Genomic DNA, 16641 nt, shown 5'->3' with positions numbered 1-16641 from the left:
GAGTTATCAGTACAAACATACAGTTATATAAAATAGAAGCAAATGGGAATCTCATAATCCAGAATATTTTAATTTTAACTGACCTAGTACTACTCTATTATTATCCTGCAAGTTTAATACTTTGTGTCATAAGTATTATGGAAATAAGTGGGTTTTTTTCCTATGACAATGACTAAAAGCACAAATGAATAAACATGATATTCATCATCTTTGGCCATTGCTATACATTATACAGAACTACTATTTGTTCTAACGTAATGAAACTGCTACGAGGAGGATGAGTTCCAAAGGCATAGACTGAGGAAAAAGTAAAGATAAAATTTAAAGGATTTTATAATAATCTTGATTCCTACATTGCTGCTAGAAAAAGAAGTGATTCATCTACCAGATAGATTTAATTAAAGTGTCACGGAACAAAAACTTCCATGGATTTTTGAGGAAGTTTTAAAAGCTAGCAGTCACTTTAGTTTTCCTTTTCTTCTGAATTTCCCCCAAACTAAATGATTTTCTCTTATTCAGAAGAACAACTGTTCTCCTTTAGCCTCCTCATAGAACCTTTTTTGTCATAACAACATCCCAACCAGAACAGCTCCCAGGAGACAAAACCAATCAAAGCCATAAAAGAAGAATGTTTTTGTCATGCCAGGCCCTACTGCTCATGTCTTATAATTACAAAACCAACAGCAATTAAACTGGGTTAGGCAGACCATCTGAATAGATTTGGCCAGTTACTCAAACCAAAATCAACATAACTTTTTAATTTGAATATCATACAGTTTAAAAAATACATAGCATATAGAAACGAGTTGTGTTCACATGGTGATGATAGTGTCACAACAGTTCAGAAACATAAAAGGAGCTTAAAAGGCCTAAATCCAGGTACATTCCCCACATGGAGTGCAGCTTGGAGGGGTTTTCTCTGAGTCTGTCTCCCTGCTAGTCTGCAGATCTGGCACCTGAATATTCTCCTTGACGGAAAGAACCCCCCCAAAAAACAACCTACCTGAAGGGCTGCCTCTCCATTCCTCCTTTCTCAAACCTCCCAAATATTAGGCTGAGCACACCCTTGGGAACGGGTCAGCTGGGGTCAGTTAAAGGACCCTGATGCTTGGACGAACAACCAAATGTCTCTTTCCCAGAAATTTTCCCTTCTGCTGACATGTTTTTTCATGCTGAATTTTGTTTTGTGTAGAGTGACTGTCTGTGGGACCCCTCTGGTTCTGAAACTAAGATGAAAAGGCTTTGAAGAAAAGGCATGAGTTAAATAGAAGCCTACTAAGACAGAGTGATATAGTAATATCCATGCAAGGTTTCACACCACCTTTAACCATGTGTAGGCACGTCACAGTCAAGAGAAAATCTCATTTTGACTAGCAAAGGTCTGGATCCACCTTGTTACACTGACAGTCAGCAGAGGTGTCTCAGCTCCACTGGCTTCAGAGCGTGAAGCCTTCTTTGCCAGTATGGGGAAGGCAGGTTTAGACACACCAGGAAAAGAAGATCCAAGCATTTCTGCCCTCCATGGCAGGACCATCTCTCTTTCAGCATTGCGTATGGCTTACAGAGGGAATAAATCCCATCCCACCAGCATCCTTCAGCACTGCCATCTCCAGCACTCGCTGTTCATGTCTTGTCCATCCCCAGTAGCAGCAAGAGCAGGGTGCTGCCAGCCTGCCTTCCCGCTCACTGATGGGTGCATCGCTGGGAAACAGCCACACATCAGGCTGCAGTGGGAGGTTCAAGAAAATTAATGGACTCCCCTTTGGTTGTTTCCTTGGGGTTTTCACAGCCCTGGAAAAAAAAATCCATTTTTCATTAAAAGAGTCTGTCGGTGAAACCGATACTGCAGAAATACATGCTCCTGTGCGCTGCCTTCCTGCTCTGTAATGGCTCTTGCATTAGGGACTGGGGGCAGGGGCTGTGGGGGTGCAGTTTTCCATTTACTTTAGTAAAGATTGCTATTGAATTAAGCCTTTAATGGGGCGTTTGTGCTCCCACTCAGCTAAGAGCCCTGAGCTTGTGGCAGAGTAGTCTTTCCCTCCACCTTGACAGCTATTAGAGAATCAATATAGGTAATTCCTCAGCTGGTCGTCAGCAGCCGCCAGCCCTGCCTGCTGCGGTGGGGTCACCTGTGGGAAAGTTAGACTTCCCCAGGAAGCAGCCTGCCACCACATCCCCACCACCACTGCACTGGGTCAGCAACCTCCGAATCACACAGAGCCCTGCAGCTCCAGAAGGAACATCACTGGCTTTACTTGGATTAAACCAAAGGATGGACTCAAGCCTTTCTCTCTAGGGGGAGAGGACTCCACAGCTTGATTTCACTTCAGGGATTGTCTGTGAATTCAATTTTTGGCCAGTATAACCCAAGAATTCATCCTTTTCCCCTTCTTTGATAGATGGAGGACCTTTTCTCTGCTACTTCATTTCTGTTAATGACCAAGATGTCTCCTGCTAGCTCTGCTCAGGTCCCTGCAGTCAAAAGGGGAAATATTGCATTTTCTCCTTGCTACTTTGCAGACTGATGCTACCAGTTTGCAGGACTGTGTGGCATTCTCACACTAAGGCATGCAGCAGTCCTCTCTACACTACTAAATTGCTGGGCTAGGCAGAGGTTAGTCCTGTGGATTTAAACCTGGTTTGCCACTGCTGCAATACATCTAAACTGGGGTTTCCAGGGAGGTCACTACAGCAAGAGGTGCTTCAGAGTGACCCTGGGGCTGGAGATTGTGGATGGGTTTTGATAGATTAAGACCTGTTGCTGAATTAGTCAGGCTCAAAGGTATCTCAAGGCCACTTCGAGAACAGAGTCTGCTGTGAGAAAGAGGGGCGTTCCTCAATCACCGGGGTCCTGGCGTGGCGTGAATCATCGGACGTATCATCAGTGAGACTCCAGAGCACGGACAGCCCACGATCCTCATTTAACGAATCCATGCTTGGAGCGTGGACGTGTGATTAGAATATAGTTACGTATATAAGGAGACTTGTTTCTGTAATAAATGGCTTAGCGTGATTCACATTGAATCGACTTGTTTTGCTTGGTCCTTATCTCGCTCTACAGGAGATGGAGTAAAGCTGCTTGGATCCTGCTGTAGGACAGACAGAGGTTCTGTGGTACTGTGCTTCAGTGCTCCCACATACCCCCCATTGCCGACACCCAACCCCAGGCACCTTTGAGGGACTGGCTTTTCAGAAAAGGCATTCACTGCTGGAGACTCTTCCTTTTTAAAACTTGAGTCAAACACCATAAAAACATAGTTGCTAGTCCTAATGAAAATCTGGACATGTTTTACACGAGGTCAAGAAAGAAGGAAAGCAGAGAGTAAAGCCCGAGTTGCCTGATACCCCTCATGCGCCCTGCACTGTGTATTTTAAGGAGAGCCAGAAGGTAGAAGGTGCAAGGGAACATGTGTGTGCATGAGTGAGAAGAGAAAAGGAAATTAAGGTGACAGTCGCTGTGTCCATAGGGGTGAACCAAACTAGTGCTTGCTACAGAAGCATGCAAGTGATGGAGGACCCCAAGAAACGGCTTTCTGAAAGAGTGGATAGCCAGTCAGGTCTCCCTTCGTGAATGATCTCTTGTGTTTAATGGGTAGTTTGGCTCTAATCAATATTTGTTTGTGGCATTATCTTCAATTTACTAAGCTCCTTGCTGCTTTTTGCCTTCCCTCCGTGGTTAATCACCTCCCTCTTCTCTGAGTCCCTCAGGGAGTGCAGGGAGACAGTGGCTGGGGGATGGGGACCAGGACTTTTAAGAGCAGGGAGATGCTGGAGGCAGCAGATGTCGGTGGCCAGGCCTTTTGTTCTCTGGCACTCCTCAGCCTGAGCTTTGGGACCACCTTTTTGTTTTTGTCTCATCATTGTCATTCACCAAGGAGAGGCTTTTCAGGAGTTAGCCTCACACATGCTCATGTCTCTCCCCACCTCCCCAACAAAACAGCCAAGATTGCCCATCCTCTTGTTTCTGTTTAGATCACTTTGCATTTGACATTTAAAAAATCCTGACACAGTTAATGCAAAGCACTTAAAATCCACAAGTGTCTTAACAGGGTTGATTCACCCCAAAGATGTGACTTGCTGGTCCCCTTGACAGGACCATTTTTAATCCCACTTAGGAGAAAGAAGAGTCAGGGTGCATATGTTAGATACAGTTTCTGTAATCCTTTGCCTTGGACAATGGAGTGAGAACGAGCCCCAGCCAGGGAAACCACAGCCACTGCTTGAGCCAAACTGGGTGAAAAACATGGCTACCTATTGCACATGGTGTATTGCTACAGTCACTGCCGTGGAAAATGCTGCTGCCATCCTGTATTCAACAACAACAAGGAGAGAACAGGAGAGGTGGATCTAGTACAGAATGCAGAACCACAGCCTGGTCCCTTGGAGAGATGCAGGGGTGTTCGCTTTCTGCATCCTCAGCTCAGAAATGTCCAGCAAGAACACCAAGTACTATGGTGTCTCCTCAGGAGGGACCTAGCAGCTGGGGATTCCCAGAGAAAGGATGGAGCCTTGGTCACAAATATTCCCCCTTTAATTGAATTTGCAGTGCAGCTTCCTTCATGTATGTGGCTTTCCTTGCCACATAGTTGTCCTGGAAATATGTCAGATGAAAAAGTGCAGTGTGTACACATGCTTCCTCCTTTTTTATCTGTGTGTATCAATACCTGAAACCCTGCTCTTTGCTGAGCTGACCAGAGCTGCTCATTTACTGGCCTGCTGGCAGCATAGCAACAGAAGGTGCAAGTAAATGTGCAAATCCCTGGGAGGAAAACCTCGGTGGATGCAAACAGGGCACACTTACACTACAGGAGCACTCTCTAATCCAAATTTAATGTCCCAAACCCTGTCTGGCAAGAACAGCAAAATTTGCACTGACAATTGCTGTGTTTTTCCTTGCAGAAGGATATATACTGCTGGCTGCCAGTGCAGCTCAGCCTGCCCTCCTGCTGCTTTATTTCTCCCCACCCTGCTGTGAAGTGTGCTGCTGGCCAAGTGCCACCCCCACTGCCCCCAGCCCCAGCACAGCTGGGACTCACTATTCAGAAAGCAGAGGACATGCTGTAGGGTAGTTAAATGCCTTTTTTAGTGCTCAATCCGGATCCATCATCTTGCTTGCAAGTGGGAGTGAACTCAATCCAGAAGTGAATGGCCTCGGCTTCGATGATTATTGGGACACTTAATGCCCAATCCATCAAGACAGTGGGTGCCTTTGACTTCTAATGCAGTCAGCTGCTACCCAGCAGGACAAGCACAGAAATTCCCAGTAAGACAGTTTGACTCTGTAATGACTCACAAATGACACAGAAAACACCCTTCATCCATTTCCTAGTGTCTCAAATACACAATTCCAATGTATTGGGCAGAAAACCACCTATAGCCCACTAGTGTACACTGCAGCCTCAAATAATTTTCATCCTTTCTATTAATCTCATTGTAATAATCTTAATAACTAACATCCAAATTTACATATACAGGTTTAATGTGCAAGACAACCAATAACTTCAGTCACAAGTTCAAGCAAAACCCTTCACATACTCTTTTACAGACAACTCGTCACAATACTGTGGAAGAGTGCTAATATTTTAGTGCAACATATTTGGGGGCTTCTTAAGCAAAAGAAAATGCACACAGCTAAAAACACTACAGAAGATGCACCACTTACATACTATTCCATTCCCTAACCTGTACTTCAGCAGTTTGGACACTGTGTTTGGATACTGGATACTGTGATAATTTTCTGCTCAGGAGTGAATTTTATCTGTTTAGAGCTCACCAGTTCAGCCTTCAATATGTACAAAATTCAGCCTGTTGTATTATAGGAATCCTTCATATTAAAATAAGAAAAAAAAAAACCAGAACAAAATGTGATCTTCATTCTAGTGCAAACCCTATGTATATTATGTATAATACTAATGGCTTGCTCATTTCAGATACTGCTTAGTGCTGGGCCTCAATATTTTACTTACAAGTAAGTGGTTTTATAAATATTTTTAAAATATTTTTACTATGAAAACAATGAGGACAGAGCAACTTAAGGTACAATAAACCACATAAAATTAGTGCAAATCAATATAGATATTTGCAGATACAGTATCATCATGTTATAATTAAATGTGTGGGTAGCACTTTTTCTGGTTTTACTCTGTGTTTGAATATTGTTAAGGTTAGCACAAAATAAAAACTTCTATTCTCAACACTTCTGTGCAAAGTCCTTGTTAATCCCAGCTGATCTAGGATTTTAAGAGAACCTCATCACATACCAGGAACATCAAACTGTGTTAATCAACCAGCTCCAGCAAGGGCTCCTGGATGTGACCCACAGTCCCACTGACACAGGGAGCCCCCGCTTAGTTACACAGTCCACCTGCCCATGGCACTGGCCACTCCCCGATAAGAGGCTTCTGCACCAGTTACAGCACTCCTTATGCTCAGTGGTCCTTCATGAAGGACTTTTTGCTAAATCTCCACTGAGCTGAGATTTTATGTTGCTGGAGAATGCTGTTCACTAGGGCTTTTATGACTTTGAAAACAGTTTGCAAAAATCAGGGTCAAAATCACCTAGGATTTTACCCTGAAATTACTTTATCCATTATAATATGCAGTTGAAACTGTTTTGATCTGAGCCTAGACAGGCTGTCTAAGATGTTATTCTGAGTCCTTCTCCAACTCAGAGTGCAAAAGAAACAAAACCAGAGCTTTCAAGTAAAAAGGATCCTAGAGCACATTTTTTCACTCGTAACTGAAGTAGTAGCTCTTTCTATAGAAAAGAAACCCAAGCATTTTGAGAAAATACTTCCCTTTTGCTAAGAAGAAATAAACAGAAATCCTACACAAATCGTTCCTGACTTGCTTGCAGGATCAGGGAAAAATAGAGGGTGAAACCTTTCAGTCCTCCCATGGAGGTTTAGGCATTCCCATGGGCTGCAGAGGGAATTTCACATGCATAGCTTTAGGGGCTGAAAAATCCTGGCATTTTTTCTCCTACACATCAAATCTTAAATTTAGGGTAAGAGAAGGTTCCCCCACTTCCTAAACAGAAGTATCACAGAGCTCATTTTAAAAGCTTTGCGCCTTGATATATGGTAGAATACTAAAAGTATTCAGGAGCGACACTACAGCAGCCATCCTGCACAGAGCCAACAGGAAGAAGCGAGGGAGCCTCAGCTTTCATGTCAGGACTCACTGCAGATGCCCACCTGGACAGAAGTCCCAGTAGTGGCAAGTTTCTAGACAAGAGATGGTCACAGGAGACAAGAGCCCAGTGGTGGCATCAGGCCTGCTCCTGGCTTGTGCCAGGGCCACAGTGCAACATCTCTATGAGGCCACTTGACTGTCAGCAACCCCTTAAGAGCTCACTGGTGCTTTGGAATATCTTCACATTTGGTTCTCTAAATTGTGAGAAGGCAGGACTAAGCTCTACTGACATCTTGTCTTCACCCTGCCACACTTCCCCTGGGCTACCTGGGCTCCAGCATCCTCTGGAAGAGTCAGTCTCACTGTCCTGAAGCTCGTCATGTCGCTGCAGCTGAATTGCTTAAGTGCCCCTGTACTGGTCCAGTAGTCAGTATCTCTGAGGCAGTTCACATTTAAATAGTGCATCATTAAAAGGCTTACACATTGAAGGGAAGTAGAGCCCATACCTGGTCATGCACCCAAACAAAACACAACAGGTTAAATGGCTTTTGGAAATGCACTTGACAAAAATGTCCTTCACACAAGCTTTGGTATGAACTGTACCAGGCAGTCCATAGATGTGCTGCATTAGAGGCACATATACACTCCTCACAGTGATTTTCATGCACAACAGGTTCATGGGAGGTGAAATTCCCTCTTGCCTGTATTTTCCTTTTCTGGAAATTAGGGTATGGGAGGAGAGGAAGGGAAAGATGAGGTAGCGCATGTTCGACTTCACCCCAGTGTGGTATCAGGGTACCTGGGCAAGATAAAACTTCTGTCCCCTGCACTCAGAAATATGCCCAGTGTCCAGGGACTGGCCATTCCCAGAGTCGTTGCAAGGGTAAATCTCACCTCCTGTAGTGTGCACACAACCAAACACAAACACATGCACATAGACCAACACACACGAGTGAGTTCAGGACACGTCCATGGGGCTCTTGACTAATGAGCAGCATGAATCTTCAGGTGGAACTGGTAATCCTCCTGCTCGGGGAAGTGCTGGCCACACACCGAGCAGGTGCAGCCCTTCTCCTTGCTGTGAGTGCGGCGCACGTGGCTGTCATGGGCTGCGTGCGAGGCGAAGGCTTTGCCACAGTGCTTGCACTTGAAGGGCTTCTCCCCCGAGTGCTGGCGGATGTGAGTGCGCAGGATGCTGGATGCTGTGAATGCCTGAAAGGGCAGGGATCAGAAAGTGGGGAGAAAGTGTTGAAAGTCATTATTTTCACACAGACAGGCCCCAAGTTCAGCTAACCCAGACCCTGCCAGAAGCACTGTACCCTGAAAATAAATCCTCAAATAGCTCAAATCCTCACATAGTTGGAGGGAAAAAAACTCAAACCAAACCAAAATAAAACCAAAACAACCCAAACAACCAACCAAAGAAACCCAAACCAAACCAAACAAACAAAAAACCACAAAAACCAACCCCAAAAAACCAGCTCTCAGCAAACCAGAAGCCAACAGCTATCACTATACAGACGTGGCTGAGTCCACAGAGTCAGATAAAGCTGGGAAGGAATTCTAACCAGACACATCAGTAAATATCTTCTACATGTCAAAGGATAAAAAGTCAATACTGGACTAACTACCTTTACAGCTTCTTTATGTTTGGGAAACATAAGGCGGATTTTCCTTTCCATTTTTTATTTCAGAGTTAAACCCTTTCATGTTCAGATAGAGTGGCTTGGAATTCATCATGCAGTCTAGTATCTATCTTTTGGGGTTTAATTTTTCTCACTCCATCATACTGTGCTCTTCCTTCAGTCAGACCTTCCAGCCTGTTGCCCTCCACACACACACCTGAGCAGTAAAATGTGCACAATCATGCTTTGCTTTGTCTCCCTCATAAAAACTCCTCCTGCATTTGGGGAGAAAACCCTCTCACCAAGATTTGAGCAGAATTGTTGCAAAGTTTCCCGTGTTTTCCCCATTCTTTCTTTTCCAAAGACACTTTCAGGCCCTTGACTATTTGCAGACCATACAAAATAAATCCTCTTTATTACTGTTATGTTGCTAAACTATCACAAGTAATTTTTCAGTATTGCAAAGAGCAATACATCTCAGATACCTTTTCACTAAGGACCTTAAAGCACAAACAGCTCTGGGATTCCTCCTACAGGAATGTTCCTGGAGGGGTATATCAAGAGGGCCAGAGTGTGTTTGAGGGCCAGAATGGTGATCTTGGCCCAGCACTTTTTCCTTAATCTTATGATGTCACCAAGCTGATAGTGAGCAAAGGAGCAGGGAAAGAAAAGCTGGCCTGGAGCATAGCCATGGTCAAAGGTAGAAGAGGCAAAGAGGAATCATGAAGCATAACTGCGTAGGAAGAACAGGTGAAGATGATTTAAAATAGCCTCCGGTTTCCCAGCTGCAGAAATGGCTATGTCACAGGATAGCTGCATCCTGAGGACTGATGGTTTTATCTGATCCAATCTGCAGCAGTCCTACCAAAATGGCTGGGGGCTGGTCAAAGGTCCCATGCATCCTAGAGATCTGTTCACAGAGCAACCTGTGAAGCTCTGTCATCTCTTCCTTTGACTGGAATATTAAAGGATGGCATTTCATCCTAAGCACTGCCTACAGGTGTTTGGGATATGTGGGAGAGAAAAAGAAAATAATAGCTGAAACGAGCTACTTCTAAGGTTCTTTACTACAGGGTACTCAGCTCTGTGTTAGTCCAGCCAGTCATAAGCAAAACATCTCTCTTCAAAATCAGGAGCACTTTAGTACTTGCTGACAGTGCTTCTGCATTAGATGGACACTCCATAGCACCTGGAGCCCTACTGATATTCATCCAACAGCAGCCTGCATATCCACCCTTGTCTGCTGAGAGAGCTGTCATTGCTCTCACAGGAAGAGTTCACCTGAATCATCCCTCCTGTGGAGAGCAGTAACAGCTGAGCACATTTTTTATCAGCGTTGTATAGCTTTATTTATGTTATTTTTCAAATGCAACCTCCATGCCCAGTTGCACATCAATGGCCCCATTACTTCAAGGTAGGCACATGCAAAATCAAAACTTGCAGGTTCAGCTTATCTGTTCACTGCACTCCAGAAGCAGTGTCAGGAAGATGAAAATCTAAGTATCTGACTAGAAAGGGGAATATTTGATCTAGCTAAGTGCCTTGGATGGTATTTGAAATGCTCTCAAGCTTTCCTAGACCTTATCCCTGCAACAGCTCTTCAAGCTGGAATGGAACACAAATTCCACATAGGATGGGGAGCAGAAGCACAGAGTCCAGACCCTGTTTGCCCTGTCACTTCAACACACAATGGCACCCAGAATAGATACTCATCTGGATATCCACTTAAACAGTAGATATTTTCTTCAAATAAAATCGAGCCACCCTCTCTGAGTGCAGTGAGATGCTGGGCACAGCAGAGGACAGACAGAGGGACGGGTTGGGGTGCAGGCATGAGTCAGAGATCTGCCTCACCTTGTTGCAGTAGACACATTTGTAGGGGCGCTCCCCAGAGTGAACCCTCATGTGTTTGTTCAGGCTGGAGGACTGAGAAAAGCTCTTCCCACATACCGAGCACTGAGGAAAAAAATATGGGGGAGAATCAAGTCAAAAAAGCTCAAAACAGCATAGCTAAAAACCCCCTACATATATGGCTGACACATGCATGCATTTTCCTATATACACATATTTATGTATTTATGTATATACAAACATGGTAGTAATCCAAGCACTAACAATTTAAAATGCAGTCAGAACTCTAATCTGGTTTAAATAACAGATTTTTATTTTTTAATAAAAGGTAAATAATGCAAAATTTCAAAGCTTTTTTTCTGTACGTGGTTAAAAATATTTCATTAAAGCTTTTCAAAGCATCCTTATTCAGAACATTAATAGAAAATATCTACTTTCAGTAATCCACACCTGAAAGTTTATCTAAAATATTTTTTTCTTAAAAATGCAAATGAAGCTCTAGTTGTTATTTGGAATTTTTCTTCAACAAAGAAAAAAAATTTCCTAAAATAATATTTAAAGGGACCTTTTAAAATAGCAATAATTTTTTAGAAATGTTGTGTCAGTCACAAGCAGCATCCTCTGACCCAAGAGCCTGTCATGGTATGCGCTCTGCAGGCAGCAGCAACTGGACAAAACGCAGATCAGAGGGGGCTGAAGTCATTTGAGAGACTTAAACTGATTCAGTTCAATTTGTATGAGCCCCAAAATAATTTTCCACATAAAAATAATTTGAAATAAGTTGTTCATAAGTTCAAAATAAATTAAGCTGTGACCAATCTTGAAAAAAGGTCTTTTTGGTTGTTTTGTTGTTGTTGTTGTTTGCTTTTGGTTTTGTTTGTTTTTTCCGGACACATTTTCCATCTTTGTTTTTTGAGTTGATCCATTCTCACACAAATGCAATATATCCAGAACAAGTTTATCTTCCTGCTGTTCTAAAGCAATTTTTTTGTATGCATTTCAAAAGAAATGCTCTAGGAAAGGAAAGAAAAAGCAGAAGATAGGATAATGATAAGCCTCATATTTAATAGAATATTTTTCATCCATAACTTAATCAATGTAATATTCTGACATTGTAATATTGCTGATTTAGTTATGTAAGCTTTTCCTGAAAAAATCACATTATTGCAGGACAATCTGTAAAATAGGTATTTGGAGGATTTTTTAGGACTGATTTAACTGCCATACCGAGCACTGGAACTTGCCCCTTCCAAAACCTTTAGGAAAAGCCTGATTTTCCACTCCTAGTGCTCCTGGAGAAAAGCGGCACTACAGAGAGGTATTTGGAGACGAGGCAAGATCTCAGCAAGGATTTGCTTCCAACAGTTGAAAATCTGTTCCATGTTGAATGTAAAACTTTTAACTCTTGTTATATCCAACACAGATGTCTGTGGGTTCTCAGACTGAAGCGGGGGAGTGAGGGACATCAGACATCGTCTCTCGTGATCATGGGCAAGTGGAACAGATTTAAACAAATTTAGTCCCACTCTGTGTAAGGAAAGTAGCAAAACCCACATGCAAACATTCAAAAAAGCCTAAGGGAAATACTGTTTCTTTTCAAACTCTTGCTGAGACTGTGGGGTTTATTTTCCCAATGTAAATCTGTTAAATTTCTTCAATTAAGCTCTGCTGCACAAGACAAACTCTTCCTATGCAGGCAGAACAGTCCAACCAGAGAAATGCAGGAGGAACATTAACATCTTACCTTAGCCAAAAGACTCCTTAAATTATTCCCCCCAGAAGAGCCAGTAACCGCGGAGAGACCCAGGAGCAGGCTCACCTTGTGAGGTCTATGCTTTTCATGAACGTGGAGAATATGGATCCTCAGCCTGTCTCTTTTTTCAAAGGATCGGCTACAAAGGTGACAAGGAAATTTGCGGTCCCCCTGGTCCACGCAGCGAGTGTACTTGAGGTGCTTGTCTCGGTAGTACTTGTAGGCAAAAACCTTGCCGCAGCGCTCACACTTAAAGCTCTCCCCGGCTTCTGTACAGCAGAAGGGAAAGTGCCACCTCCCGTTACACCACAGCAAAAGGGGCTCATTTCAGATCTGCCTCCTTGTCAGACCTGGTACCCGATGGAGAATTTTAGGTCTCCGGGAAGGTAATAATGGTAAATGGATTCTGGCAATATTAACAAAATACACATCAAATCTCTTAAGCATACACACTGCGCCTTTCTAACACTCAACCTAGGGTCCGCAACCTGATAAAATGATTGTTTTTAACTACTGACTTCGGCAAAGACAGGATTTTGTCTTTGTATCCCCATACAGAGCGAGCGAATGTGAAAATAAATAAAAAACCAAAAAACCAAGCAATAAGAGTCTCACATAAAAGCATCTGTGCACAAGGAAACATTGCCGGATATTTATTATCAATATTGTCCATAAATTTTACCTCCCATACCTCCCCTCTTCCCCCCAAAATTGCACATATTTTCTATCGTTTTCAGAATACTGCAAAACAAAAACATGTTTATTTGGTTTTCTTTTGTATTTCAAACTGTTCTTAAACGCTGAATTTGCGAACACAGGACATTTTTCAAACATTTACACATCCTTTTCTGCCTTTAATAACAGGAACTTTGACTTAAGCCTTTAAATAAAACGAACAATTCACCAGCTATCTGAACCAGGCACCTCAAGACAACAACTACAAAAATTTCCATGCCAATTTGCCAAACGCTTCTCTCTCTTACTGCTGCATCCAGTCCACCCATCCCTCAACCTCTCCAGCCTTCCCTGCATTGCCACATATCTGTTTTCTTCATATGTAAGCTTTGCTTATAAGAAGATCATACTTTCTGCACATTACAAGCAGAACTACTCGCGGCGTAAGTGCATTTGACATTTCTTCTGCAACCAATATCAGCATTATCGAATCGCAACGACTTCAGCCTGCCCCATTTACTGAGAGAGTGTTAATTGCAGGAAAAAATAATAATTAAGTCAAGAGGATAAAACAGGACCAAAACAAGGAATTTCCCCCCGAAAGTCCCTCCCCTTCCAAAACGAGATCCCCCTTGGAAGAATGGTGCCGCGGAGCCGAAGCAAGCTCAACCCAGCACCGCCAGATGTTTTGCGATCGTCAGCTGAACCCTTTGAATTCCCGGAGGAAAGGCGAGCTGAGAGCAAGCTGCCGGGGTGGAAAGGGGTGCAAGGGGTGCCTCTTGCTCAGAGGTGGCAGCAGCCCTCGCTGCAATCCCCGGGCTCCCCGGTGCCGAGGGGAAGTTGTTGCTTTGGGGTGCTACGAGGGAAGGGGAGGCCGGCTCTTTATATGGGCGGGAAGACAGACCCCTTGGAGCAGGGCTGTGGGGCCACCGCCATCCTAAAGCATCCCCGCGGGCAGCGCCGCTCACCCTGCCACCGGCTCACCACGGGGAGTGGGAAGCGTTCAAAGTAAAATATAGCCGGAAAAAAAGGTGATACCCGAGTTCTTTTACCCCCTTAACGCGAATCTAATCCCGGCCAGACACGGGTCCATTGGAAAAAGGGGCAGTGGCCCTCGAGGGGTCTCCGGCAGGCTCACCTTCGGGGTGCTGCGGGGGTCTCTTCCCCTCCGGTATGCCCTTCAGGCTGATGGGGATGCCCAGGAACTGCACATAGCAGTCGCCGTACCACACCAGCAGCTCTTGCTTCGGCAAGATTTCCTTGCAGCTCTCGTAGAAGATCTGCCCCTGACACTGGATAGCCGTCAGATTCTGCTCCTCGGGAAACCTGGCACAGTTCACCAGGGACATCCAGTTGCCAGCGGCACCCTTGCCGTCGATGAAGTGGCTCAAGTGCCCGTATTCAAAGATCTGGAAAGTATCCAGAACTGGATCAGGTTTGACCGATCCTTCCCGCGCACGTCCCATTTGCACCAACCCCACCACCCACATCTGGCTGAGCCCCTCTTGCAGGCTACGGGAGAGGGGCAGCCGAAAGCCTCTGCTCGGCCCCGTTAAGGCGTGCAGACGGAGCCCGCCGGTGCCTTCACTACCTCCCACATCAACGAGTTGTCGTCGTAAGTCTTGATCTCGCTGGTGTTGACCACTTTGCCTTGGAAAGGGCCGAAGCGGACTCCTTTGGGAATGGGGTCCGTGCAGAAGACTCCGAGCTGAGACACGTCCCCGTACACCACCCGCAGCACCGAGAGCCCTGCGGGGGACAGGGCGGGCTAAGCGCGGCGCGGTCGCGGCTGGGCACGGCGCGGGGCGCAGGCAGCGCCGGGCCCCTACCTTCGGGTAGCTGCAGCGAGTCCCTGTCGAGCAGCGGGGCAGAGGAAGAGTCCGCAGCACCTGCAGAAGAGGGACCCCTCCTTCAGCCCGGCGCCGTGCAGGTGCAGGGCAGAGGGAGTGGGTCCTGCCACCCCCGACACTGGCCACAGCCGGACTGCCCCCTGGATCTTCCCCGATGTGGGCTCATAACGCACGAAAGACGCTGGGAAGGAAAGCCCGACGTGCCCCTGGCGGCGCCTGGTGAGCCTGACTGCCGCGGGACCGCCTGCACCCCATTGAGGACCGTTCCCAAACCCCACCGCACACCCGGCAAGGAGCGACCTTCCGCCCGGTGTCACCCCGTGCTCCTCTCGCCGCTGGCAGCAGCCGCTTGCGCACACGCCGGAGATCCCCTTACCCGGGCTGGCGGGGGTCACCCGTAGCCCTGAGATGGCGTGCAGGGTCCCGGCCACCTGGCTGCTCCGGAGCGCCCCGTACAGCACCGCGTTGAGCTCCTCCTCGGTGAAGTGGTACCTGTAGCTCTGCCCCGCCGGCCCGCCAGCCCCGGGGCTGCCTGCAGCCCTGCGCGGCGGGCTCGGGTAGGGCGGCGGGGACGAGCCCGGGGCCCCCGCCTCGAGGGGTGAGACCTCCTTGGGAGGGAAGGGGGCCGGCGGCTTGGCATACAGGGGTAGGGGGAGGCCGGGGAAGGGGTCGGCGGGTAAGGGAGGCGGCTGGCTCAGGAAAGCGGGGACCCTGCTGAAGCTGAAGGGGGGCAGAGACGGGGAGGCGGGGACCAGCCCGCCCAGGGATTTCAGGGGCTGGAAGAAGTCGGGAGCCGCCTCGAAGTACTGGGCGGGAGGGAGGAAAGGGGAGTAGTAGGCAGCGAGGCTGGCGGGGCTCATCCCGATCGCGTCTCCGCCGTCTCCGGGGACCGATTCGCTGGCCAGGGACAGAGCCATGCCGGGCCGGGAAGGGAAGGAGGTGCCGGGAAGTGAAGAGGCAGCCGGCGCGGGGTCCCGCTGCAGAGCAGGATGGAGGCTCGAGAGCCGCCGCTCGTTGCCCTCCGCCGCCCGGCGCCGTCGGGGCAAGCGGGCCTGCCCCCGTCGGCCCCCCGCGGCTATATGCGCCCGGGGAGGGCAGGGAGGGAGCCCGGGCGGAGGCGGCTCGCCCCAGGGATCGCGCAGCCTCGGGGGCGGGCTAGGGGGGCTGCCTCGACGGGCACCCTTACCCTGGGGCGGAGCCGCGGCTACTCCTGGGGGGACTGGGCCGCGCCTCTCCACGTCGAGGCTGGCGGTGTCGGGGGGAGGTGGGGGCCTAGGCCTCCCAGACCCACCTACCCTGCTGCCAGCTCTGCCCTCCGCCTCTCTAAGGCGCGCCCGACGGGCCGGACCGCAGCCCTGGTGGGCTCTGCCTCATCCCTGAACAGGAGGCTGGGGTGCAGGAGCAATGCTCCTCACGGATGAGCACCTACTGCAGTGGGCAAACACCCTGGCTGCGTGCCTCCGTGCTCCCCAGCACGCCCCCAGCCCCTGAAGAGTGCCTCGGCGATTGCAGGTGTGCATTTTGGATTTGGAAAATCTAAAAACACCCCTGACACTCTGATGACCTGAACACACAGCAGCATGCTGTCAGCCACTGTTGTTTCATGGGCATCGCTGAGGTGATTTTGCTTTAGGTTGGGGTTGCCTGTTGGGTGCCTGGCAGGAAACTGGGCTCCTGCTGGGTTTTCACAGGCTCCATGTCAAGGTCTATGCCAGGACCTGCCCAGAATGGGACCAGGGGAAAACAGCTGGCC

General features: G+C 47.3%; 1 protein-coding gene across 1 annotated transcript; it reads right to left on the bottom strand.

Moving 5' to 3' along the window:
• Positions 1-8118: 8118 nt before the first annotated feature.
• On the bottom strand, positions 8119-15805 carry PRDM14 (PR/SET domain 14; the record flags this gene model as incomplete). Its single annotated transcript, XM_080339072.1, has 7 exons — positions 8119-8346; positions 10614-10715; positions 12430-12632; positions 14177-14447; positions 14630-14787; positions 14868-14927; positions 15265-15805. 7 exons carry the CDS (start codon positions 15803-15805, stop codon positions 8119-8121), a joined length of 1563 nt encoding a protein of 520 aa, XP_080195198.1.
• Between the last annotated feature and the right edge of the window lie 836 nt (positions 15806-16641).

This window comes from Nesoenas mayeri (assembly GCF_963082525.1).
Source record: "Nesoenas mayeri genome assembly, chromosome: 2".
Lineage (NCBI taxonomy): Eukaryota > Metazoa > Chordata > Aves > Columbiformes > Columbidae > Nesoenas > Nesoenas mayeri.
This window is presented reverse-complemented; position numbering and strand designations above follow the sequence as displayed.